General features: G+C 36.5%; 1 protein-coding gene and 3 pseudogenes across 1 annotated transcript; 1 reads left to right on the top strand and 3 right to left on the bottom strand.

The window, feature by feature from the left end:
• LOC140694430 (olfactory receptor 8K3-like) overlaps positions 1 to 22,910 on the bottom strand; it is a 47,183-nt pseudogene extending 24,273 nt beyond the window's left edge.
• On the bottom strand, positions 425 to 22,916 carry LOC140694428 (olfactory receptor 8K3-like; annotated as a pseudogene).
• On the top strand, positions 14,181 to 15,143 carry LOC107034524 (olfactory receptor 5T2-like; annotated as a pseudogene).
• On the bottom strand, positions 19,439 to 25,682 carry LOC140694429 (olfactory receptor 8H1-like). The gene is made up of 3 exons (XM_072957685.1): positions 25,645 to 25,682; positions 22,778 to 22,930; positions 19,439 to 21,662 (listed from the first exon to the last, which is right to left on the bottom strand). The coding sequence occupies exon 3, from the start codon at positions 21,641 to 21,643 to the stop codon at positions 20,696 to 20,698; it is 948 nt and encodes a 315-aa protein (XP_072813786.1). The 5' UTR covers positions 21,644 to 21,662; positions 22,778 to 22,930; positions 25,645 to 25,682; the 3' UTR covers positions 19,439 to 20,695.
• Between the last annotated feature and the right edge of the window lie 456 nt (positions 25,683 to 26,138).

The raw sequence follows: 26,138 nt of genomic DNA, 5'->3' as shown, positions 1-26,138 counted from the left end.
AAGAGAATACAGAGATTATTTTATTTTAAAATTTAAAAAGAGGAATTTTTTTTATTGCATTAAATCTATAAGAAAATTTGGAGAGAACTGACTTCATCACATTTATTTCCTCCAGCCAATGGGCATGGTATATTGCTACATTTGTGTCTTCTTTAATAACTCAATAATGTTTCCATAATTTGTAGCAATAATGTCACACAAATCACTCATTAGATTTTTTTGAGTATTTTTCAGATTTTTTTTCTAGTGTGATGTATTGTTTAAAATTTTATTTTTACCTGTTTCATTCTAGTATATAGAAACATAATGAACTTTTGGTATGCTGAACTTGTATCCACCAGTTTTGCAAAATTTACCTTTTATTTCTAATTTTTTAGCTTGAAATTCTTTTGGATTTTTAATTAACACAATTATGCTACTTGAAAACAGTTACACTTTTATTTTTCTTCCCTGAGCATATACATGTTTACATACCATAATTTAACAGAAATCTGAGGTGTCAGCAAACACAAAGGAGATAGAGTTAGAGCATCATGAAGGCCAATATTTTTGATGCATTTTTTATTGCTGTATACATGCCCAGCACACAGAATAGTCACTGTCATCTTCCATGTGTCAGTATGCCAGTATGACAGGCACTAGTATTTAAATATTGTGTGATACACACACACATGAAATATTTTATTAAAAGACACAAGTGTACCTTTGAAAACAAGATTATTTAATGGTAGATGCAGTGAAAAAGACTTCCCTTCAATTGCAACATAAATATGTGGCAACATGAGAACAGGGATCTGGACTTCAGTCTCTTGCCCTAAAAGTTGAGGACAAATCAAAGTTGATCAGTACTTGAATATCTATAAGTTGAAAATGAGAAACATGTTTCTAGTTTGCATTCCTTTCACTCATTACTGCTTTCTAACAGTTCATCACATGTAATAAACAGTTGTCTATAGTCTAATTTGTTTTATATGCATTGCGTATTAAACTATATAGGGAATTTGCACAGATTTTTCCACATCCTATGCAGGGCGCCTTTGACCTCTCTGTTCCTCAAACTGTAGATCATAGGATTCAGCATGGGAATTACCAAAGTGAAAAACACAGAAGCTATTTTATCAGAATCGAAGGAATGACTGGACTTGGGCTGCATGTACATGAAGAAGAGGGTCACATATAACACAACTACCACTGTCAGGTGAGACCTGCAGGTGGAGAAGGCTTTGCAACTGCTTTCTGCAGAGTTCATCCTGAGGATGGCCTTAAGGATCAGTATGTAGGACACAAGGACAATCAGAAGAGATGAAACCAAGTTAAACACTGAACAGATCAGTATGAGCAACTCAATTTTCCGGGTGCTTGAGCACAGCAAACTTAACAAGGGAAGACTGTCACAGTAGAAGTGACTAATGACATAGCCACAGAATGATGAAGTAAATATCTTTATGGTGGTTATCAGAGACACAGAGGCACTGTAAAGGTAGGGGACTCCTACCAGCACCCAGCACAGGCTTTGGGACATAACTACACTGTAGAGCAGAGGGTTACAGATGGCCAAATAATGGTCATAGGCCATTGCTGACAGGATGAAAAGCTCACTGATGATGAATAAGATGAAGAAATCCAGCTGTGTGGCACACTAATTACAGGGGATTGTGTTTTGATCACTTATAAAATTTACCAATATTTTGAGCCCCAAAGTTGTTGAATAACCAAACTCAATGAAAGCCAGGTGTCTGAGAAAGAAGTACATGGGTGTCTGTAGCCTGGAGTCCACCTCGGTGAGGATGACCACACCCAAGTTGCCCACCAGTGAGATCATGTAGATAATGAGAAAGAGCGCAAATAATGGAGCCTGGAGCTCAGGGTGGTCTGTGATTCCCAAGAGAATGAATTCTTTCAGCTCCATTTGATTGTGTCTGTCCATCCAGGCCATGGAGGAAATTAACTGTGGGAAGAACCATCAGAAGAGACACTGGGTTTCAGAAGACATCATCTGTGAAAAGTTTAGTATTCACAGTCATTCTGTGTAAGACAGATCCCATTATTTTTGACAGAGTGATTTAAAACAAGACTCAACCCCCTCATTGAACCTGGAAGCAAATTTAGAGACCATTACAACCTAAGATCTAAAGTAGACATCTGATTTTTGTGTGTCATATACTGGTTCTCACTTCAAGGTACATATATTTCCTTTACAGCTCTGTCAACAATGTCATCAGAGAAGTTCGATCAGAGTGGGAATTCTTACATTTTTTCAAAAATTTTTTTCATTTAAACCGCACATAATTGGTTACAATGTATCAATTTTAGAAAGAATTATAATAAAAAGTAATAACCCTTTGCTTCCTGACCTTGCAATTTAGCCCCAGTCTCCAAAAAAAATGCTATGAAACTAATTTAATAGACTTTGATCCACTTCTCTTCATTATAACTCCACATAGACAAATGGTATTTTCATTCCACTATCCATTTGATTTTTTAAATTGTACTATCATTCAACCATGCTTTTATGAGTTTTAAATATTGTTTAGTGATGTTTATAATGATAGAAAATAATTTAGCAAATTTTCAGTAGTCCCCAATATGCCCACTGTACTGCACATAAATGACTTATTTCTTCAAGAAATGTGGATCTGAAACTTCAGCAAATGTAAGCCAATTTTTGAAGTTTCTGAGTTTTTCCTATATTGCATACCAAGTAGACCCTACATCTGTAATTGATTCAATCTGGGAAAGAACAACAGATAAGTATGCCCACATTTGCTTTGACCTTAGCCCAATATCTCTGAAATGATGAATTTAATATTGTAGTTGTTATATTTTTCTAGCACATTTTAAGACAAGTAAAAATTAAAACCATCTAGTAAACTACTATGGATATACATATCCAACAGAAAGAAACATCTCTGTGAAGCAGAGAATGCTCTCTCAAATGCCTCAGGGGCTGGCAAATGATATCACTGCATGAAGGATAAGGATGAAAAATAAAGACGGTCATAGGGAACAAGAGGAATTAGCTATTGCATGATTCATTTGAAGTATTTGAATTTTGTTTAAATTTACATAGACAGGACAAGATTATACTGTATAGCACAGGGAAATACATACAAGAGCTTGTGGCAGCTTACAGTGAAAAACATGTGACAATCAAGATATGTATGCTCACGTATAACTGAAAAATTGTGCTCTACACTGGAATTTGACACAATGTTGTAAAATGACTATAACTCAATAAAAAATGTTAAAAAAGAAATAATATTGTTTAGAATAAATAAAAACAATAAAATTAAAAATAAAAGGGGAATTTCATATCTTTGATAAAATATTTATAAAAAGTAAACTGAACTACTTGTAAAAGGAGAAAAATTAAAACTTTATTGAGAAACATGACAGAAGACATGAATTCAAGATTAATTTGGAAGATTAAATCTGCCTCATACCAGTAACTTTCACAGACACAAAAAGGGAAAATAAGCATTCATTAGTAGCAGCCAAACAAGGAAAATGGCAATGTCTATGCCTTTAGCTACAAAAAAATTATACCCAAAGAAAGGAAGTTTCCACCCTGGCTTGTTCATTGTGGCAAACCTCTTCATCCAAACATTTGCCGTATTTTACAAATCCTTGGAGTTCTTCTGAAACTGAGCTGAGTTGATATTTTCATCTGATCCTCCCCTTATCATCCCCACCCAAGCACTAACTGGAAAGAAACAAGGAGACTGAGCAACAAGAATGACTCTTTTCAGATGGAAACACACATTTCAGAGTTGCACCAGGACTTGGGGAATGGATCTGAAGCCCATGGGGATCCTCTTATGCAAATGCAAACACCAAATCTCAACTAAGCTTTCTAGAAAACTTTGCAAATAGCCTCAACTGAGATACATGTTTGATCCAGCTGAGAATACTGTATTCCCATGCAAAGGAAGGAGAGAAAGAACCAGAAAGGATAAAAGAAAGAAGAATCTTGAACAGTTCTAAAAGTATGTCAGGCTCGTCAATCTTTGAGTGAGTTAGCATCTTTAAAAATATGTACATATAGTATTTAAAGACACCCATACTTCTCTCATTCAACCCAGCTAATAAGGCTACAAGTCCTTCCTTATATATGTTTTCACTCCCTATTGTGTAAAAGATTTTGAATTTTCTCCATAAAGGACCACTAACTACAATTAGGTGGTGTTAGTGAAGGACATAAAATCAATATAAATCTTCTCTAATTACAAATTTGGAATTTGACCAACTGTGCTGCTTGGCAAGTCCTACTTAGAAAACACCAAATTTTTGCTTAAGATGTTCAGTATTATACTCAGTGTCATCCCCTAAACTGCTATTATGTGGCTTGTTATAATCCTTGAAGATTTTTTAAAAACTATACTTCTTCATTATAATCACGTGGAATAATGCTAGATTCTCAAATGCGTGGGTCAAATTCTAACAGCTGAGTAACAGCTGGTGTTTTATCTGTGCCACATAACAGACCTTTGGAGAGATATGGGAAGGTCTCCTGCTCTCCTCTTCCCATCCTTCAAAACATATTTTTTCCTACTCACTTGTGATATGCACAATTTGTAATACAAAAAAGAGATCAAGAAGAAAATGTTCCTTAATGCATCTAAGTACATTATGAGCAAGGAAAGGCAGTATCGTGGGCTAGATTATGAAGTGTCTAAGGAGTGGTGAGTTCACCAGCACTAAGAGTGCAATGCATGCAATAGATTGGTGATTCTTTCAAAGACCAATCTTCCCTGACCATTTAATGCCATTGATTTTAGACTCAGTTTTTCCCCTGCTGTCAATATATAGGCTATACTCCCAAGCCTTTAGCCTCACCATTCATATAAAAATAAATTTATGTAAAGATAGTAGGGCAAAGACATCCTCTCAATGTGGTGTGGTGGAGATATTAGCCCAAGTAAAAAGTCCATTTTGTATTATTTTGGCTTTGCCATTAACTTACAGTTACAAATATCACTGTAGCAGACATATCTGTCTCTCATCCCTTGTCATTTTGGGCCACCCATGACTTGGCTTGCAGCCATGCTAGATTATTTTCTGGCATGCTGGTAGGAGCCCATGTCCCATGACCTCTTTTTCTGAAGGCATAATATCTTGAGATCCTGCTCAGACCACAGGCTAGGCACTTTGGAAGTGCCTGAGATTTAATGTGTTGAGGAGCAATAACCAACCAATAAGGGACAAGAATCAATGGATAAATATCCAAGCCTTTGCCTTCTTCTAGGTAATCCCTAAAAGAAATCTGAAGGGCACTGCATTACATCTTAAGTGATTGAAACTTAGTTGCATACAGCAGTAATCTATTTTTTACTGCACACTTTATTAGCTTTCTCCCTTCTCAGTCTCACACTTCCTGTTTCTCTCATTTTTGCTTCCTAGAATCATCTACCAAGTTAACTTTATATACCCAACTCCTGGCCTCAGAATCTTCTCTTGGGGAAATTTGCAATCTGACAATTATAGATTATTAGCTAAAAAAAGAAAAACAAGGCTATAAATATGTAGAACACAAATGAAACTGTATGAATGCATGACAATAAGAGATAATGATAACATCGTATTACTGAATAACTGAAAGCCTGATCAGAAACTATAATATCTGAGGCATTGACACTTAGAAAAAAAACTCAGTCAGCATCTTTGCTTAGACAACATTTAAGAGCTTTCAGGAAATGCTGATTCCCTCTTCAGAAGGCCTATGATCTAGAATCCTAGTATAAATATAGAAATAATAACACATAGAAATGAGGTCCCTTATTACCTTCAAAGAACACCAATAAGAATTGCCAAATATATCATTATCTAGAAACCAGTTATGAAAAAAGTTTATTAATATTTGTGGTACAGAGTATTGAGACTGGCATTGGTGACTAAAACCCATATCTATAATTTAAAATTGAAGATAGGGGTCAAGAATTGTCATTGGATCTAATCTAGTAATTAGGATAATCAGTGCCATCTACTCACCTAAAACAAGGAATGCCTCCTTGTTCCCCAATGTGATTACTAGTCCGACTGCAGCCAGAAGAATTTATGTGTCTGTCCCCTTTGAGATACTCCTCTGGGAACTTGATGCAATTCCTTGGTTATTCCCAAAGCATCTGAGAAGTGGAAATGGTGCCACTGGTCTTTGCTAATTATTCAAGGTATTTTTGATTTCCTTATAAAAGAAACATTCTTTATGTACAATTTACCTGATTTATTTTTAAATTATTTTTACTGCCCTCACTCAAATATCTGGATTTAAGTTTATTAATTGTTGGATATATACGTTCATCACCTATGATTACTTCAACATTCAGTGTTTCCCACAATTCATTTGCTCCAAAAGAATAAGCAACATTGTGACTCAGTATAGTGACTCAGGGGAATGCGAGACATGTCATCATATTAATTTCAGGGATGTATAATTTCCCAGGTGCAAGTCAGGAGAAAGTGACAAGGCAGCGTGTCAAGTGTTCATGCCCCTGACTGCAGAATCAAATGGAAATACATGGGTGTTCACTTGCTGATTGAATTCATGCCATTTCTAAACCATCAGGTCAGTTGGTTAATTGACCACTGCATTCTGTTAGCTGTCTTCATATTAAAGCCCATTAAAATACCAAGTGATTTGCTAAAAAATAATTTCCTTCTGACATTGAAACTCATGAGATAGTATATCGGTGTATAGATCATTAGAACAGAATATCAGCATTCCAGACCTTTCAGTAATTGTTATAATCTGGTCACCTATAGAATGAGAACATTAATATTTATGCCACAATATTGAAATAACTACTTTTTTAAATGTGAGGAGAATCATAAGAAGAGTAGCCCTGATACAATTCTTGACATTAGTTCAATGATATTTCTTGTTCAGGACAAATAACAGAATTTAGAATCTGAAAGGGCATGTTGATAGGCCAGGTTCAAGATTAAAAGCCACGTTTGATGTTAGAATTGCTCTCCAAAGTTTACCTACTTTAAAGTACCAATATATTTAAATGACCAAGGGGAGAAAACCAGATGCATCCAGGCAGACTAATTAAATGTGGAAAGCAATAAAGATGCAAAGCAATTTCCTTTGAATATGTCAGTTTGGGTTATAAATTTAAGACTACCCTATAATTGAACTTTGTCATTAAATGCATGCATTTTTAAAGCATTAGAAAATATTGGATCACAAAATTAGTGTTATAACTAATCATTGAATAGAAGTGGCAAGAACCTTAATCCAGATATTTCATTCTTTTTAAAATATATTTTTATTGAAGTACAGTCAGTTTACAATGTTGTGTCACTTTCTGGTATATAGCATAATGCTTCAGTCATATAGGAATATAAATATATTCATTTTCAAATAAGATATTTCATTCTTTACCTTCATGTAACATGTGATTTGTGATTATTAATACATATCAAAACATTATTCTCTCAGGATAAATCCAGTGAATCAATTTTAATCATTTTTTTTACTCTATTCACTCTTTCTGTCTCTGGATTATTCCTTAGAGAATAAAGAAGTGTTATGAATTGTGTATTCTGTTGATATCAAAAAATACACATACAGCTCACCACAATTCTATTTTCTACATTACAGTGAGCTTAAATTGACTTGGCTCAAAAAGAGAGTGAAAGACTACAAAGTTAAATACTTCAGCTAAATTCCTCTTTAAACAGGCATTTCTGCTAGAGGCAAAAATGAAAGTTATACTGGGTAAAACTAAGTCAATATTAGAATATATTGAAAGGATTTAGAATTATGAAAAGAAAATGACTATAACTCTTGAAGAATTCAATAATCTACAATCAGATTTTAAAATTAATATAAGGCTTCTTCAAAAATATAATTTAACGGAAGACAGAAAAATCCAAATATCTTAGAATCAACATTGAAACACCAAGTTTTCAAAAGAGAAAAACTAATAATTGCCAAGTGCTGAGCACAGGCCACAGGAATGGATTTCTGCATACATTCCTTCATTTCCCTTTTATAGCAACTGTCACAGCTAAAACAACCCAGAGTCAAGTTTCAGCCCAAGGTCTTCATCATGATGCATGTAGTTTTCACCATCTTTCCCTGCCTCCTGTGATACCATTGTTCCTCTCTGTAACTGACTTCTTTCTTACTACTGTCAGTGAAATAAATAAAATAAATTTAAAATCTGTATATCCCTCCAGGAGAGACAAAAATGATCCACAAATGTCATATACCCAATGGTTGACTGACAGAAAATTTTCTCTCCATTCACTAATTTTCCTACATTTGAAACAGAGCCTCTTATTCTCACTCCCTTTATTCGCCTTATGTTATCTTCCATCAAAGAAATTAAATAAAATTTCTAACTTACAAATCTATTGACCTAAATGTGTAAAGACTCTTTCCTATTTATGTTCCCTGGCATTCTTTCACTCAATTTTTATTCCACTCTGAGTTAACTAAAAATGTTCATAGCAGCACTATTTACAATAGCCAAAACATGGGAACAGCCTAAATGTCCATCAACAGGTGACTGGATAAAGAAGATGTGGTATATTTATACAATGGAATACTACACAGCCATAAAAACTGACAACATAATGCCATTTGCAGCAACATAGATGCTCCTAGAGAATGTCATTCTAAGTGAAGTAAGCCAGAAAGAGAAAGAAAAATACCATATGAGATCGCTCATATGTGGAATCTAAAAAACAAAAACAAACAAACAAACAAAAATAAAGCATAAATACAGGACAGAAATAGACTCATGGACAGAGAATACAGACTTGTGGTTACCGGGGGGTGGAGGGTGGGAAGGGGTAGACTGGGATTTCAAAATTGTAGAATAGATAAACAAGATTACACTGTATAGCACAGGGAAATATACACAAAATTTTATGATAACTCACAGAGAAAAAAATGTGACAATGAGTGTGTATATGTCCATGAATGACTGAAAAATTGTGCTGAACACTGGAATTTGACACAACATTGTAAAATGATTATAAATCAATAAATAATGTTAAAAAAAAGTCAACAAACTGCAAGCACCTGTTAATAAAGGTCTTGAATAAAAAAAAATTCTATTTCAAATTTAAATACTAAAGCATATCATGTAGTTTGAGATTCAAGATTATAATTTCTGGTGTATTTTGTAAATGATGGAAAAGCTTTTTTCTTACCTGTAGAAATGGAGCTACTCATTTCATGAAGCCATACTATGCATTCTGAACATCTGAACTCTTATATCAGATTCTCAAGCTCTTCTTGAATTCTACAGGGATGTCCCAAGGAGAAAACACACTAATTCCCTTCTGGGACCAAGAAGGAGCAGGAGGATTTTGGTTTTTCATATGGTAAACAGGAGAAAGGAACACTTGTAAATAGTATGAAAGGTATTCTAAAACTCATTGGGTAGTTTATAGAGAGGATAAGATATAAATAAAGCAATATGAAACATTGACAACAAACATAGGACAGTATGTGAATAACTGTAAAATTCTATGTAATAGAACATTAGAATCTTAGAGATCTAACAAAGATGAAGCTCAAAATTTGAGTTGTGTAGCATCTTGTGTCATTTTGGGAACCCTTTATACTAATCTATAGACTAGTGCTAGGCCATGTACTTAAAGAAATTCTTCAAAAAATTGTGAAAAAATACATAGATGCTTAAGCTTTACACTCAGAGATACTAAATTAAAAGATAGGGAATGGAATCTGATTTTTAAAGAAAGAAAGAAGGAAAGAAGAAAAGAAGGAAGTAAAGGAAAAATGAAAGATGATACTGATATACATACAATTATCAAAAAAAGATTAAATGCATTCCCAAATGACCCATATATTCAATGCAACTCTGATTAAAATTACACAAGCTATTTTTTAAACAAATTGACAAGGTAATTCTACAATTTATTTAAAAAAGCAAAGAAAGTAAAGTAGTCAGAGCAATTTTTAAAAAGAAGAATAAAGTAAGATTTATACAATCTAATTTCAAGATTTGCCACAAAACTAATACATCAAGGAGTACGTAGGTCAATGAAATAATCTTCAGCAATAGATTCACACTGTGCAGTTAATTGATTCTTGACAAAATTGCTAAGGAAAATCTACAGAGGAAGAAGAGTATTTTTCTAATGATACGAATGTAAAGAATAGCTTTATATCACAAAAAAACAGATATGACTCATTCTTTGCATCATATATAAAAGTTGTCTCAAAATAAATCTTAGACTTTAATGTAAAACCCTAAAACAATATCACTTTTAGAGAAACAAATTCGGACATTTTTGTGATTGTGGGTTAGTCACAAACTTTTGTATAAAACACAAAATTCATGAATCCTAGAAGAAAAATGTTAAATTACACTTTATCACATTTAAAGTTTGCTTTGTGAAACACCTTGTTGAGAAAATTAACAAACCACAGACTGAATAGCTATTCAATAAAGAATATGAATATTGAATAAGAATATGAATTTATTGTACAGAATATACAAAGTACTTTAAAAACTCAACAATATGAAAACAAAAGGAAAGATAATCAAAATATGGGCATACATTTGAATAGACACTAGACACTGGTAGCAACTAAGTCTATAAAAAATAATGTTCAACAACATTTGTGATTAGAGAAATACAATTTTAAAACCACAATATGATCCCATAATATCTATCAGAATGACTAGAATTTTTAAAGTATAATAGTAGGTAAGCATACAAAGTGCTCACAGTGATGGAGAGCAACTGGAGCTCTCATCCATCCACTACTGGGAGGAAATCAAAATGGTGCAGCTCACCCAGCAATTTCACTCAGTCTTATTTACCCAGAATAAAAGAAAACGTGTCTACACCAAGACCTGTATGCCAATATTTCTAGCATCCCAATTCACTATATTCTAAACCTTGAAATAACCCAAATGCCCATCAACTATTGAATGGATAAGTGAAACATGGTACATCTTTACAGTGGAATATTATTCAGCAATGAACAGGAACAGAGGGATGGTATAGCTCAAGTGGTGGAGCACATGCTTAGCATGCATCCTGGGTTCTATCCCCAGTATCTCTTCTAAAAGTAAATAAATCTAATTATCTCCCCACTACCACCAAAAAATATAATTAATTAATACAATAATAACTGTATCAGTCTCTCACAGTCCCTTTGTGACTGTGAATGGTTGACAGCATGTGGCAAACTGAAGAAAAATATAAGTTCTACTGGATCTCTCTTGTTAACCAATGTTAATTTTCTCTATTTTGGTCCTAGGTGCGTGCTTGTGTGGGTATGTATGATTGTGTGTGTTTTATTGTATGTGTATATTAGATATTTTAAAATTTATTCTGCATAGATTTATTTAATCTGAACAATCTATAGATACTCTATATAATAGCTTCCCTATAGGTTAATACTTAAGATTCATGGATTACGTGGCTTACAAAATCCTACAGAGCTTTAAACTTTTGAGGTCTCCACATTTCCATGGCTTTTTTTTTTCTTTTTACTTTTCTTATTACCTTGAATAATGAACTTATAATAAGCTCAAAATTTATACTTTACTCTTTTTAACCAAGCACTTTGTAATTTGAACAGAGTAAATGTGTAATGAATTTTATTGACTATAAATCCATCTGCTAGATTCTGCAAAATATATATTGTGGTTTTACATTACTATAGTTTACCGTATTTACCTACTTGTTGCTATGTAATATGGCTTACATTGCCAGGATGAAAGCATTGGTTCTCAGAGAAATTAGTGCTAACCCAGTGTCAGGGCTATGGTATAAGAATATGTCTCACATCTTAAGGTTTCCTATATAGGGTTAGACAATGTATATATTTTTTGAAGGCATCATTTTAAACCAGACATTGAAAACGTTATTCATTTTATGCATATCAACATGTAGTACATTATTTTAGAGCCACTTACTTTTTTTATTATTGAGTAAATCATCATGTTGCTGTTTTGAACCAGAAGAAAATTGGAGCATATTCCCCTTGGGGCATCTCCTGTGGGTTTTACCAACAGTTAAGTAACTGAATATAAGAATCTGAAGGAACCATATTCACAATGTACTGATGATTGCATTTTCTGTTCCACAGGTAAGAGAAATTTTCAGATCATCTGCAGAATATTTCAAGAGTTGGGATCTAAATTATCAAAATTAATTATGTTATAGTACCAAGGCTTTCTGTTTTTGCCGTTTCTACTGGTGAATAGAACGCATTCATCACAACGTAATTCATGCAGTGTTTGTCTAAAAATTGAAAAACAATACTTCTTGGAACAAAACAAAAGCAAAATGGACAATACTGTTTCATGTTTGTAGAAGTAGTGAGTTTAAGTTTTTATTTTCCTTCTGGAAGAAGACAGACCAAGTCAAAGTAAAACGGGAAAGTTATCAACAGAAGCCAAGAAAACATTTGACCTACTCACCGATCTGGGGGCTTATGTTTTGATGTGAGAAAAATAATCAGTAATTTTTTTATGCTTGTTTTGTTAGTTACATAATGCGGAAGCCACTCTAGATTACTACTTGTGTCATAGTGTTTCTCTTGTCTTAAGGGTTTGAAAATATCCAAATGCATCAAAGATCATGTTTTATTTTATTTCAGTGGGGGTGGGGGGATGAGAGGAGGAAGATCAGATCCAGAATGAAGCCAGGATACAGTAAGAGGAGGGAAGAAGTGGTGAAAAGCGCATGTACCCTGGGGGAGATCTGGGACTCAACCTTTCTGGCACTTCTCAGCTGGCAGGGTTTCTGCAAAGGTGAACTAGAGTAACATGTGCAAAGCCCCCTTCCTACAGTTCAATAACTAGTAGTTATTATTTCTCTCCTCCTTTTTGAACTTAGTGCTTCAATACTGAGCCTAAGGTATTTGGACTATTCCACCTTGCATTAAAGTCATATGTTGACAGTTCTCTCTGGGTGACCTTGGCTTTGTCTTCCAGAAGGTTATTGGTATGCACATTCGTCTCCTTCTACCACTTTTTCTAATCAATATGTCTCTTTCTCTCACTAACGGGATTCATCTGAATGAATTGAAACTGGATGAATGTAAATAATGTGCAGATTATTTGCAGTACACTAGGTACCCTGAAGACTGACTCAGATTTTTTGAATGGTAGATTTATAAAAAATAAATGACTTAAATAAAAACTATCCTCCAACTAGTGTTGTAATTACAGGTGAATAACAGAACTCTGAATTCGTGTTCAGGTAACACTGAGAGTCCTCATTTGATTAACCATGGGACAACACAGGAAAGGCTTTTTCTAACTTTCATTTCCTGCTAAGTTTTTTTTAAACTCTTAAATATTAAGTTTTATGTCTAGGTGCAAAGATTGTTTTTGTTGTAGTTATATTTTTAAATGACTAATATCTATAAGTTTATTTAACTGTTACTTTTAAATAATAGTTACCTACCTGTCATTTCCCTGTATAAAAAAATCAATGATATATAATCAAATGTTATGCTATGAGAGAAAAAACATTTCTTATTTTTATTATAATCCTATTTCACCACAGAATTTGAGAGAAGAAAAAGTATTAATTATCGAGAACTTAGATTCCCCAAAACAAAATGAAAGACCAAATTATTCAACCATGGCAACCAATTCAATTCTCAGAAAAAAATTAATTAGTTCTTTTCAGAAAAATCTAATGGAGCTGTAAATGTTTTTACAGAGATTAACTCATAAAATACTACAATTCAGTAGGCAATTAGTTTACCAAACAAATCTTATTCAGCCTATTCTACATGTAAAGGCATTTTAAATATTCAAGTTTATTAATACACTTTGCACATTAATATGTATTCTGCTTTTGAGATAAATATTAATGTAATAATTACATAAGAAATCTTTCTTTAGCTGTAAACTTTGTGTTTTAGTGTGACTTCATAGGGAAAAAGCTAATAGAATTCAGTAGAAAATTAATCATTTGACTTGATAGTTTTTAGAAATGACAGGAAGTGAACCAGTTAGTTAAATCCAAAATCTTCCATCTGATTCCACAGTGAATGGTATCATCCTTTGGCCCACCGTCTTATCACTGTCTCTAGAACTGCTGCTGGGAAGTTACGCAGTTCCAAGAAATAAATATGAGAATACGGTTCACATTTCTTAAGTCACAGTATTGCTCACTCTTGTCATAGCACTATGAATTATAATTTTATAAATAGCTTCAAGTTTGTTTCTTGAGGGGTCACCATGCAGAATGTCACTGAAGTGACTCTATTCATACTGAAGGGCTTCACAGACAAGCCTGCCATGCAGATCTTCCTATTTTCCCTGTTTTTAGTGATCTACCTGTTTAATCTGATGGGAAAATTAGGACTAGTTGTGTTGATCACCAAGGCTTCCCGGCTGCACAACCCCATGTACTATTTTCTGAGTCTGTTATCATACGTGGATGCCAGCCTTTCCTCAGTAATTACCCCAAATATGTTAGTAGATTTTATGTCAAAAAATAAAGCCATTACATTCTTTGAATGTGCAGCCCAGTTGTTTCTCATTGTTATTTTAGGGACCACAGAATGCTTCCTCTTGGCCACAATGGCATACGATCGCTAAGTAGCAATCTACAAGCCCCTCCTTTATACAATGAGAATGGCACCCAGAGTCTATGTGCCACTCATCACTGCTTCTTATGTTGGTGGCATTGTGAATGCTTCTGTGGACACAGTGGACAAATTTAGCCTGTACTTCTGTGCGTCCAATGAAATTAAACATGTCTTTTGTGACATCCCTCCTCTCCTTGCTCTTTCTTGCTCTGACACTCACACAAACCAGCTTCTACTCTTCTACTTCATGGGCTCTATTGAGATAGTCACTATCCTTATTGTCCTGATCTATGGCTTCATTCTGCTGGCCATTCTGAGGATGCATTTTTCTGAAGGGAGAAGGAAAGCCTTTTCTACATGTGGCTTTCACCTAACTGCAGTGTCTATTTACCATGGAACCTTCCTCTTCATGTATGTGAGACTGAGTTTTAGCTATGCCTTGGACCATGACATGATAGTGTCTGTATTTTACAGCATCGTGATTCCCATGCAGAATCCAATCATTTATAGTTTAAGGAACAAAGATGTCAAAGAGGCCATGAAGAGAGTGTTTGGGAAACACTGGTTTATTAATAAAGCGTATTTTTCAAATTAACCAGTAAATTGAAACAAATGAAGAATGATATTCTTTGTCTCCATATCAAGAAGTTATGATAAAATTATTTTAGTGTAGTACTCTCCCCATTCTTTTTAGACACCTTTAAATAAAGATCATAGTCAAACCTCCACCTGTGCACTTTCCACACAGGCAGAAAAAATGAGTCTTCCATTTGCTTCTTACTTGATTCATTCAGATACACAGACACATAGACAGACAGGTACAGATAGGTAGATACTGACTGCATCAGCACAATAGTATGAGTGCTGACACAGCAAAGCACGGCAGGATAGCGGCTTAAACAACTGAAATTTATTTCTCACTAGTCCAGAGTCCACAAGTATGAGTTCAGGGTGAAGCCAGAGTTGCCTTCTGCAGTCTTGGCCTTTGTATCATCAATTGCAGTCTCCCTCACCCTGTGTCTTCACATATTCTTTTCTCTCTGTGAGTCTACTGCATTAGAGTCCACCCTAAAGGTTCCATTTTCACTTAATTACCATCACAAAGACCTTATCTCCAAACACAGTCGCATTCTGTGCTACGAGGATTAGAATTTGAACACATGAACGCTGGCATATATCCTCTGTTTATTTACACACACACAGTCACACATGCATGTTCTCTTTTCTTTAAAATGTATAGTATTAACTTTCATCTCAATGCAAGTTAAGTTGGATAGAATTCCAAGTTGCAATTGCAAGTAACTTTATGATTATATCTGACAAGCTTGAGCCAATACCACCCAATTGATAGCAAACCTACAGCTGACATACCCCTGTACCATTTTCTGTGTAATCACTGATTTGGACTCCAGTTTAAAGCACTTTTCTCATCCTTAGATCCACGCATGGACATCAGTCTAATCCCAGCCAGTGAGTCAAGGATCACAGATATGATCCTAGTTTCACTACCATGATGCTTGTGAGGGTACCTTTCTCTTGTATTTATTTGTTCATCCAGAGCATGTACATTAAACTAATTGTATAATTTTTCACAGAATACAGATGCTAGGCATTAGGATTTATCAAGATTATACTTAAACTCAAGAATGGCAAACCAAGCACAATTTACAGTTTAAGGTACATCTGGCTCTGGATTTGGCTCTGTCTGAACTAACCTCCTCTACATCTTTCTGGGTTTCCCTACAGGTGTGGTCCAGACTCAGCTTTGCTCACTTTTCCTTTGACCCTTACCCCTCTGTGATGTCTTTGCAGATGCCACCACTCCTCATCGCCCAGGCTTAAACCAACGTACAGAAAGCATCCCTACTATGCTCACTTTTACTTCTGCTTCCAGCAGGCCTCATTTTTATTGCAAGGATATGTGCCCTTCAAAGATCATTTTTTCCTTAATTTCTTCCTTCTTTCCTTCCTTTCTTTCTTTTTTCTTTCTTCCTTTTTCATTCCTCCATTATTATTATTTGTATTTTGTGAAAATCCTTTTGATTTCATTCTTAGAACATAGAATACAACTTACATATATTTCCCTAAAGTGGGATCACTAAGTTTAAGAACAACTTGACAGTATAAACAGAGCATTTCTTGATGAAACAAATCCTCCCCAATTTTTCTGCATTTATTATTCCTATTTGGAAAGCTCTCCCCACTGCTATTCACATGATTCTTTCCTTTAAAACTCTCTTCTTAGTGAGGATCTTATTTGACAGTTTATCTGCTTTATATCTCCTCACATTCCTTGTTTCTTAAATGCACCATTGCATTTTCAATTATTTTGCATAATATGCAGTTTCATTTCTATTTGATTTTGTTGTCTAATCTATTTTCCAGAGTCTAGAACAATGTCTAATACATACCGTTCCTCATAAATATTCCCTTAATGAATGAATATTACAGGTTAAAAACTGTGAAACTTTTTTTTTTTAATTCAACTCAGGGACACTTGTGAAACAGTGACAGCATTTTTTGCGTCAATGTTAGTTATTGCTTAGATTTTCTGGTTTAGTATTTCCTTTAAATATTTTCCTCTTCTTTTCATTAGTCTATTTTGTCCTTCTTTTCTAGTCTTCTGTATTGGATATGGAGTTTCCAAGGAACACTATGTCAGTGACATTCCCCATGTTTTAAATATGTCATATTTTTGCTATAGATCTACCTGGTATTTTTCTTATTTCGCTTTCACTTGGGAGTGGTTTAGTAACTTATCTTTAAATGCCTAACTGAAATAATTATTTGTAACTGAAAATGTTTTCGTCATTCATTTCTAGACAGAATAAAATTTTTAAATATTCTGAATTCAGAATATTGTTTTCACTAATTATGGCAGTTTTTTTACATACTGCAAGTACACTTGAAAAGAAACTGAAATCTCTCTTATTTATGGTCAATGCTTAATATTTATCTATTAATTTCTATAAAATAATCATATTTAATGAGTGCTTTAAGTTTTTAAGTCCTCTTCAATGTTTTCTTGATTAAAAAATTTTAACTGCTGTGTATTAGGCTTTCCTAATGTTGGTATGAGTCCATGTATTTTTGTCTTTTCACTTCCTCTGTGAGAAGTTTCCTGTTTTAGAATATTTGTTGCTACATGACTATTTGCACAGATAACACTTACCTTTAAGTTTTCCTTATGAATTGAAATCCATCAATACAAAGTATCCTTTTTTGTTTATTTTAATCTTTCCTGCAATCTGCATTTTTTACATTAAAATGACAACCAATGTTTTGTTTTCATTTGTATTACCTAAATGCACATTTGCCCATACATTTATTTTTAACTTTCTGAAACAATTTTTACTATATTTACCTTTAAAAAACTACCTGGAAAGACTTATTTTAGAGATATGTTATGTGTAACTATATTCTGTATTTTGAATCAACATTATATGCTGATAGATTGGATGTGAGATAAGTGAGACAATTTCAGGATTATTTGTGTGTCTTTGCCTAAATGAGTACAAAGGTGGCTTCCCTTTACATATGACTAACATTTAGATATTGCTGATACCTAACTGCAAGTTATCTTGTGAAGATAAACCATGTTAATTATATTTCTAAAGCCCTTTGAACGTTGTCTGGCACATAGTAAGTGCCTAACAAATTATGTTATCACCATTATATCTATCCATTTTTTTTTGAGGCAAACACAGCTGTTTATGTTTCTGACATGCTCTATTCTTGTCTTATTTTCTTGATCATACTTTTATTAAATAGCATTTTGGCATGGCATCATGAAAAAGAGTATTATGTTGTATGCTGCTTCAGGCTACATTTTACATAAACTATGATATGCACTAATGTAACAAGGAATGTTCAGGGCAAATGCAAATAGTCTAAATCTTTCTTATTGCCCATAGATTGTATTACACCTGTGTAATGGTATAATAACCATGGTTTCTAAACTGAATTGTAAAGAGGATAGGGTAGTCTTAATTTAATTAGAATTTAGTTGAATTTAATTGCAATTTTCTCTACTTAAGTGTAGTCCACAAAATCATAGAATCTGCAGACCATATTTGCCAACACAAACCAATGGGATACATTTCCTAATCATAGAAATAATTGAAAGCAAAGTAAAAGCATAGTTTATAAAAAACACTAGGAAAATGAAAAGGGCCTGTAAACATATGAAACGACATAATGCTTATACAAGATGAAAGAGGAGCCAAAGAAGCATAATTTAGACAATTGCAAGACAAAACAAATAGTGTTAGCTCTAAATATAGAGTCTAGACAGCATGGATATCAGAGCAAAAATAAGTCATTATAGTTTTAAATGGCATTCATATTGGATGAAGAAATATTTAAAATAAATTAAGTAAAGGAAAATAATGTATATTTAAAAGACTTGAATAAATTATTTGACAGTTCTGAATTAGTAAATTTTTTATATTAACTCCTAAAAAATTTGCACTTTTACATTTTATTTTAATATTTAACAAATATTTAAGAAAAATAATCAACTATAATTTTATAGAGTAAACAATAGAAATTTCAAAGAATAAAATTGTTACAATAATTTTTTAGTAAAAGCAATCTATATAGTTACCAAAATTCACACTCAAAAAAAATCTAATACTTGGAAAACAGAAAAATATGTTCTTAAATAACCTTTAAATAGCAAAAACATGAAAATTCCAATTCTAGATTATGTAGAAGAAAAATTTAAAAATAATGGAAATTTTAGCAGATTATTTGACTAAAGTTTTTGAGTTGCCACAAAACTTGAATTCATAGTAAATTCATAGCTTTACAATTTATCTTTGTTAAAAAATTTAAAAGAAATGAGTCAAACATTTAATTCAATATTTACTTTAATGATTATAACAAACCTACAGAAATCAGGAGAAAGGCAATGATTTTTTAAAAAACATACACAGAATTTCAAGAAAGAAGCAGTTTACTGAAGCTTGCAGATGAATCACAAGAAGGTTAGCTTTTTAAATGCTTTCAGGTAGCCACCACTGCATGCAGATTTTTAATGTGATGAATTTCATACATGTCATGTCCAAAGCATTACAAAGTAACAGTCTGAATTTTTCTCATGTGCAAAGAACACATTCAGCTTAGGTCTCAATGACAAAGGAATAATCAATGGTTAAACTCATAAGTGTACACAGAAAGCTTCAAAAAACTACATAAGAAATAACAGAAATATTGCTTAAGTATTTAATATATACATATACATATATAACTGTCCATCTAGAAGAACACATACAAAGCTGTTAATAACTGTTAGGACATTTCCAGTATTTTAAATTTTTCAATATTTTTCAAATTTTCTCCAATGGTAACATATAACATTCTAAGTTCAAAATTGTGAAGCGCTCAGTTTTTCCTTTGCCTTTTGTATTTTTGTTCTTCAAATCAATCAAAACTAATTTATAAAACAGAAAGGAGTGTTCTTTACAAAAAAGCTCATGTGCATTAAAAATACTCAGGAAAGTGAGTGTTCTGATTATGATGGCCAGCATTTATCAGTACCACCTTAAATGTTTTATATCCATTATCTGATATAATCTTTATATTAACTATATGGATGTGGAATTGTTACTTATGTCATGTGGTCAAGGACACTTGAGACTGAAAAGTTTCAGTGATTTATTAAGGATTATGCAGCTAAAAGGACAGCAGTTCTAGAGTCTGAATTCTGGAGTGTTTGCTTCCAAAGCAAATGCTCATAATCACTCTGCTATATTGCTTCTCCATAAAACATGAAATAATCAATAAAACTGTTATCATTGTTCCCCCAATGGAGCTTTTTTCCATAATGAAATTCTCTGAAGTTGGAGTATACATGGGAATTTGTATGATACAGTTTAAAAGTGACAACTGTATTTTGTTTCATTTTGCAAATCAGTTGCCCTTAAAAACACAAGTACTTAAACCATAGATTTAACATTTCATAGTTTCCAATTACTATGTGAATTTCTAAAGGCATATTCCTGGAAATGCCCAGATCATAAATGGTCAAATGAAAGATAGCAAAACAGAGGGAAAAAAAAGTATTCTACTATCTCTGGAAAGAGAACAAGGAAATACACTGTAAGCAAGAAAAAAATAGATGAATTTAAAAGTTTAGCATCACTGTTATTTTAATTGCCTGGATCCCTCTCTCTTCCGAGTGACTCTACAGAGAGCATTTTTTACTTCTTTGTTCCTAAGGCTATAAATGAATGGATTCAGCATGGGAATCACAATAGTATAAAAAACAGAAGCCACCTGATCCTTTCCCAAGGAGTAAGATTTACTTGGCTTCAAATAAGTAAAAATCATAGTGCCATAAAAGATGGTGACTCCCAGGAGATGCGAGCCACAGGTAGAAAAGGCTTTTTGCTTTCCGGAGGTGGAAGTAGTTTTCAGGACAGTAGACAGGATGAACATATAGGACACAGATATTGTGATAAGAGACACCATTAGGGTGATGCCAGTGACAGTGAATATCATGATTTCAATGTCATGTGTGTCAGTGCAGGACAGGGCTAAGATTGGGGATGTGTCACAGAAGAAGTGCTGGATTACACTGGATTCACAGAAATGCAATCTGCTTATGCAAAGGACATTGACAAAGGAGTCCAGAAAGCCAATCAAATAGGACCCAAGGATGAGGAAGCAGCAGCGTCTTAGGGACATAACTATGGGGTAATGCAGAGGGTTGCAGATGGCTACATAGCGATCATAGGCCATTGAGGAGAGAAGGAAACATTCAGTGGCACCCAGGAAGACAAAGAAGTACATCTGAGTGAAGCAGTTCATCTGTGAAATAGACTTGGCAGAAGTCAGTAAGTTCTCTAAGGTTTTAGGGGTGATGACAGTTGAGTAACTGAGGTCAAGGAATGAGAGGTGACTGAGGAAAAAATACATGGGGGTGTGAAGCTGGAGATCCAGGCGGATTATCAGTATCATCCCCGCATTTCCCAACATGGTAATCAGGTATATCAGGAGAAACAGCGTGAAGAGGGCCAGACGGATCCCTGCAGAATCTGTCAGCCCCCGAAGGATGAAGCTGGACACTTGTGTGTTATTCCTTTGACCCATAGTGTTCAAATGCTATAAACTGTTGAGAAATCAAAGCTAATACTTAACAGGAAGTACTGCAAAAAGATTTGGGTTTATATGTGTGCCATGACATTTGTATTAGTTCTGTGTTTATAGAAAGTGATAATAATATAGTGTACAGAGTATGGAAAGAAAACTCTTAATTTGATTGTGAAATAGGGAAATAGGTATAAATTGACATTTGGATAAAATATAATAAAAGTTAATATAGTGGTTAATTAGAATAACCCTGGTACTATTCTAAATGCTTCCTGTTATTAATACACTTAATCTTCATGAAATTATTATATCATAGGTAGTACATGTAGCCACATTTTTTAGGTGAGAAAAAAGGCACAGAGGATATAGGTAACTTATTCAGAGTCAGTTATTCAATGTTGACTCTGGAATTCTATCAAGATTGATTAACTCCAGAGAACATGCTCATAATAGTATGATTGTATTTACAATTAATTTCAGAAAACCTGATGTATAAATTCTAGGTATATAATAAACAAAGATAGAAAAATAGTTTTAATGCATCATGTATTGTCCTTTTGTTTCCAATTTTATTTAATAAAAGATGATAAATTTCAACCCTAGAAGACTCTAGTAAGGTGTATTAAAATTTTAGATCCCATATTAGTATTAATTTTCAAAACATATAATGTTTTCAAAACAACCCTTCAAAACAATTTTTTTCTAAAAATATGCACATTACTTGTAAACCATGATTACATCATTTCTGTATCTCTGATTCCATGAATCCTGGCGCTACTGCAGGGTAAGGTCTATATTCTGTGTGTATATATGCTCTTCTCATTATGTCCCCATTTTGTTTGATCCTAACTAAACCCTTCTAATTTTGAGAACAATACTCACTGTGAGCCAACGTTGGTGAAAAAGTATCTTCTTCCAAAATTATCTGTCTAGAAACATGTCAACCTCCTCCACCCTGCACTCCTGACTTATCTGAACCCTGTGTGCTCTCCAGAGCACGTGTCCCTCCCCACACACTGTGTGTGTTCACTGTGTGTCTCACTCGCTGTGTGCCTCACTCGCTGTGTGCCTCCCACCCAGGTCAGTGCCTAGCACACAGTAGGGCTCAGTAAGTAGTGAATGAACGACTCTTACCATCACTGCTGGGGAGATTCTTGTCTGTGGCCTACAGCATTCATACACCCAGCACACATTCACTGAGGTCCTACTGTGTGCTGGGCGGGTTCAAGACACCAGGCACAGCAGGGAGTGAAACAGGCAGGTCTCCATTCTCATGCAGCAGACAGCCTGGTGGGAGACACAGAGAAAAATAAGTAAAATATACACAATGTCCGGCGGTGATAAGTTCCATGGAGAAAAATAAGGTCAGGGAGGACATTTGAGCAGATACCTGGAGGTGTTTTAGAAGCAGAGGGAGAGAGTTCCTGGCTGAAAGGGCAGCCAGTGCAAAAGCCCTGGCCACAGTGGGATGCACGTGGAGGATCTTAGATGTCCTTGTGGGTTCTTTGTCCCACCTTGAGTATGTGTGTTGTTTTTTATTTGTAAGCATTAATCTCACCTTTCTAGCTAAATAACCTGCATCATTAGTCTGTAAAATTTAGCCAATTCTGTCTCAGGTGTTGTGGGCACAATGGCGAGCTAGTTACTTGGGTTGGTAAAGAATTACCAGGGTCTGAGAAGGGTTTAGGAAAGTTTAATAGGGACACTGCTATAGGCCACATCGGGCCCCACAGACAAGAGGTGCCTGCATGAGCACCAAGGGTAGGTGTGTGGGATCTGTTATTGGGGGTTCTGTGCACACAAGGAGGAGGGGGCTGCATGATCAGTTCATGCACAGGTACCTGGTTGATTGTGGGATCTGTCAGAGGCTTCCCTGAACAACAGGCTTTACCACTTTGATAAGGGCATTGCCTGTGTTCCTGAGGCAATGAGTTTTCATAGAGTAAACACACACTAAGAGAAGATGTTTTATATCTTGTAGAAATGCAGGTGTGCAAAGGGTCATGCAGTGGGGAGTGGGAGGTAAAGTGCCACTAGGCTCCAGGCATACAGAGAGTCCAGGGATGGGGCCCTATTCCTCTAGAGAGTGCCAGCTGGCTTCACACCAGGGACTTAATGTGGAAACAGGAGAACCTGGGTTGTCAGCACGTGTCTACTGAGTGACCTCCCTAAGCCCTGCTCTGTTAGGCACCAGGGAGCTGTGAAGTGAACACGAAGATCTCCGCCCTGAGGTCCCAATGAGTGAATATCTTGACATCCTCAAGCCCCTTCTTCTGCACCACTGCCCCACTCATCTGGGTCTCAGGCTCTGACCCTGACCTCAGTGGCTCGTTTGTCCCCTACCTCCAGCTCCTCTGGACATCTCTGTGCTGAGTTGTTCCAGGTCAGCGAACCCCAAACTGAGCTCTGCCCTTGCCCCATGACTTCCTCCTCCCTGTGAAGTCCCCTCATGAAAGAGGCCACCACCAGTGGGATCCTTTAGTCCTGAGGCTCGGCCTTCCTCATCCCTCTGATGCCTCCCAGCCCATGATACCGCTCTGAGGAACCCCCATCATCCTCTCCTCTCCTCTTCAGCCTCGGGCTGCACACATACACCCTGTTCACAATCCTCCATGAGGCGGGTCCATGTTCACTTGAGGACACAGATTTTGACAAATGGGCAGTGCTGGGAATGAACAGCAGGACCCTGGAGCAGAGGACAGACGAGGACTCCAAATTTGCCAGTGCACAGGTTATAGTGGCGGCAAGACACCCATAAAAGGTGAGGCAGGCATCACAGTACAGCCCCGCCCTCTGCTCCCCCAGGGTGCCCTGTGTTTCCTGCTTTGGCCTGGGGGGCTGCCCCCTCACTCTTTGTTAGAGGGATGTTCACTCATTCATTCACACCCTCATTCACCATGTACATGGGTCCTGCTCTGTGCCAGGCCTCAGCCAGATGACAGCTCATCCTTGGGGACACAGCTCAGACCTCACCTCCTCCATGAAGCTCTTCTGGATTCCAAGTCCCTCCTGCAGCCCCTCTGTCCTCCCCTGGCACCCCCAGGGCTGGGACCTCACTCTGATTTCCTCTCCAATCTGTGAGCTCTGTGAGAGCCCTGGGCCCAATATGGAAAGTGACTTAGAAAAATGTGCCAAAGGGGCTAAGAAAAATGCTACTAATTCTGTGTTACAGACAAGGACACTGAGGCACAGGGAGGGCAGTGTCCACCCAAGGCCACAGAGGAGGGTCTCAGTGAGCCCCTCCATGGCCCTGTTACTAGTTCTCTGTTACAGATGAGGACACTGAGGCACAGAGAGGGAGCAGGGACCTGCTATAACCTTGGCCCCAGGGCCTGAGTCCTTTATGACCAGCTCCGTGCTGCCAGCAGGGATGTAGTCCTGGAATGGATGTTGAAAGCAGCCTGACCCCCAGGGCCCCATCAGATGCAGAGTCACTCAGCACCTACTCCACAACCCTGGGGTGAGGACCTCATTGCTGTTCCTGGAAGCTGGCTGGGCCTCCCTGTGGATTGTCCTGGGACAGGCCAGGAGAGGCTTGGGGCAGCCACAGGGCCCCTGAGGCTAGCTGTCCCCAGCTGAACAGCTCTGGTCCCCTTGACTCTCCCCGGAAGAGGCCTGATGACAAGAAGTATCAGCCGTGCAGCCAGGTGTGCTGTGGAGATGAGGAAATGGGGCACCACGCAGGTACATGCAGATGTTCAGGTATTTACTCAATAATCATTGATTCAGGCCTTGCAGGGTGGCTGGCCTGGGGCCAGGCCTGGGGGTCCAGCAGTGAATACAACCAACCCCTTGAGCCTCCTGGGAAAGCAGTGCTCAGAGAAAGGGGCCCTCAGTGCCCCCACCCTGCTCCCCATGAACAATCACACTGAGATGAGGCTGCGGCCGTGGGTCCCACTGGAGGGTGAAGGGAGGGGGGACACCCAGAGTGGGCACCGACCATGAGCCTGGACACTGGAACCAGACGGCCTGGGCTGTGTAACCTGGGGTGGTCACCTCACCTGTCCTCTCTGTGCCTCAGTTACTTCTTCTGCAGGAATGGGTGATAGCGCCTGTCCCTGCCCCACAGATTTCCACGAGGAGTCAGTGAGCTTCTCTTAGGCGTGTAGGACAGTGTCTGGCCATGGGTCAGGATCCCGCTCACCTCACAATAGTCTGTCCCACTTTAAAGAGGAGAAAGCCAAGGCTGAGGGGGTTATGAGACCAGCCCGGGATCGCCCCCTCCTCATGCTCTGCTGACATCCCCTCCACCCCGCTCTCCTGTGTTCATGTCATCCTTTTGTCCCTCATATTGCTAAGAATCTCTGAGCAAATCCACGTGAATGGAGACACACCCTCTCACCACTTTGGTCTCTCTGGACCATGAGCAAGACGGGGATATCGGGCTCCCCCAGACAGTCCAGGAGGCCCAGCATGTCCATCAGTGCACTTCCACTCAGCACGGAGTCGGTGTGAGGCCCAGGGCCAGAGGGCACTGGAATAGCCCAGAATTGGG

This window comes from Vicugna pacos, unplaced genomic scaffold, assembly GCF_048564905.1.
Source record: "Vicugna pacos unplaced genomic scaffold, VicPac4 scaffold_21, whole genome shotgun sequence".
NCBI classification, from domain to species: Eukaryota; Metazoa; Chordata; class Mammalia; order Artiodactyla; family Camelidae; genus Vicugna; species Vicugna pacos.
This window is presented reverse-complemented; position numbering and strand designations above follow the sequence as displayed.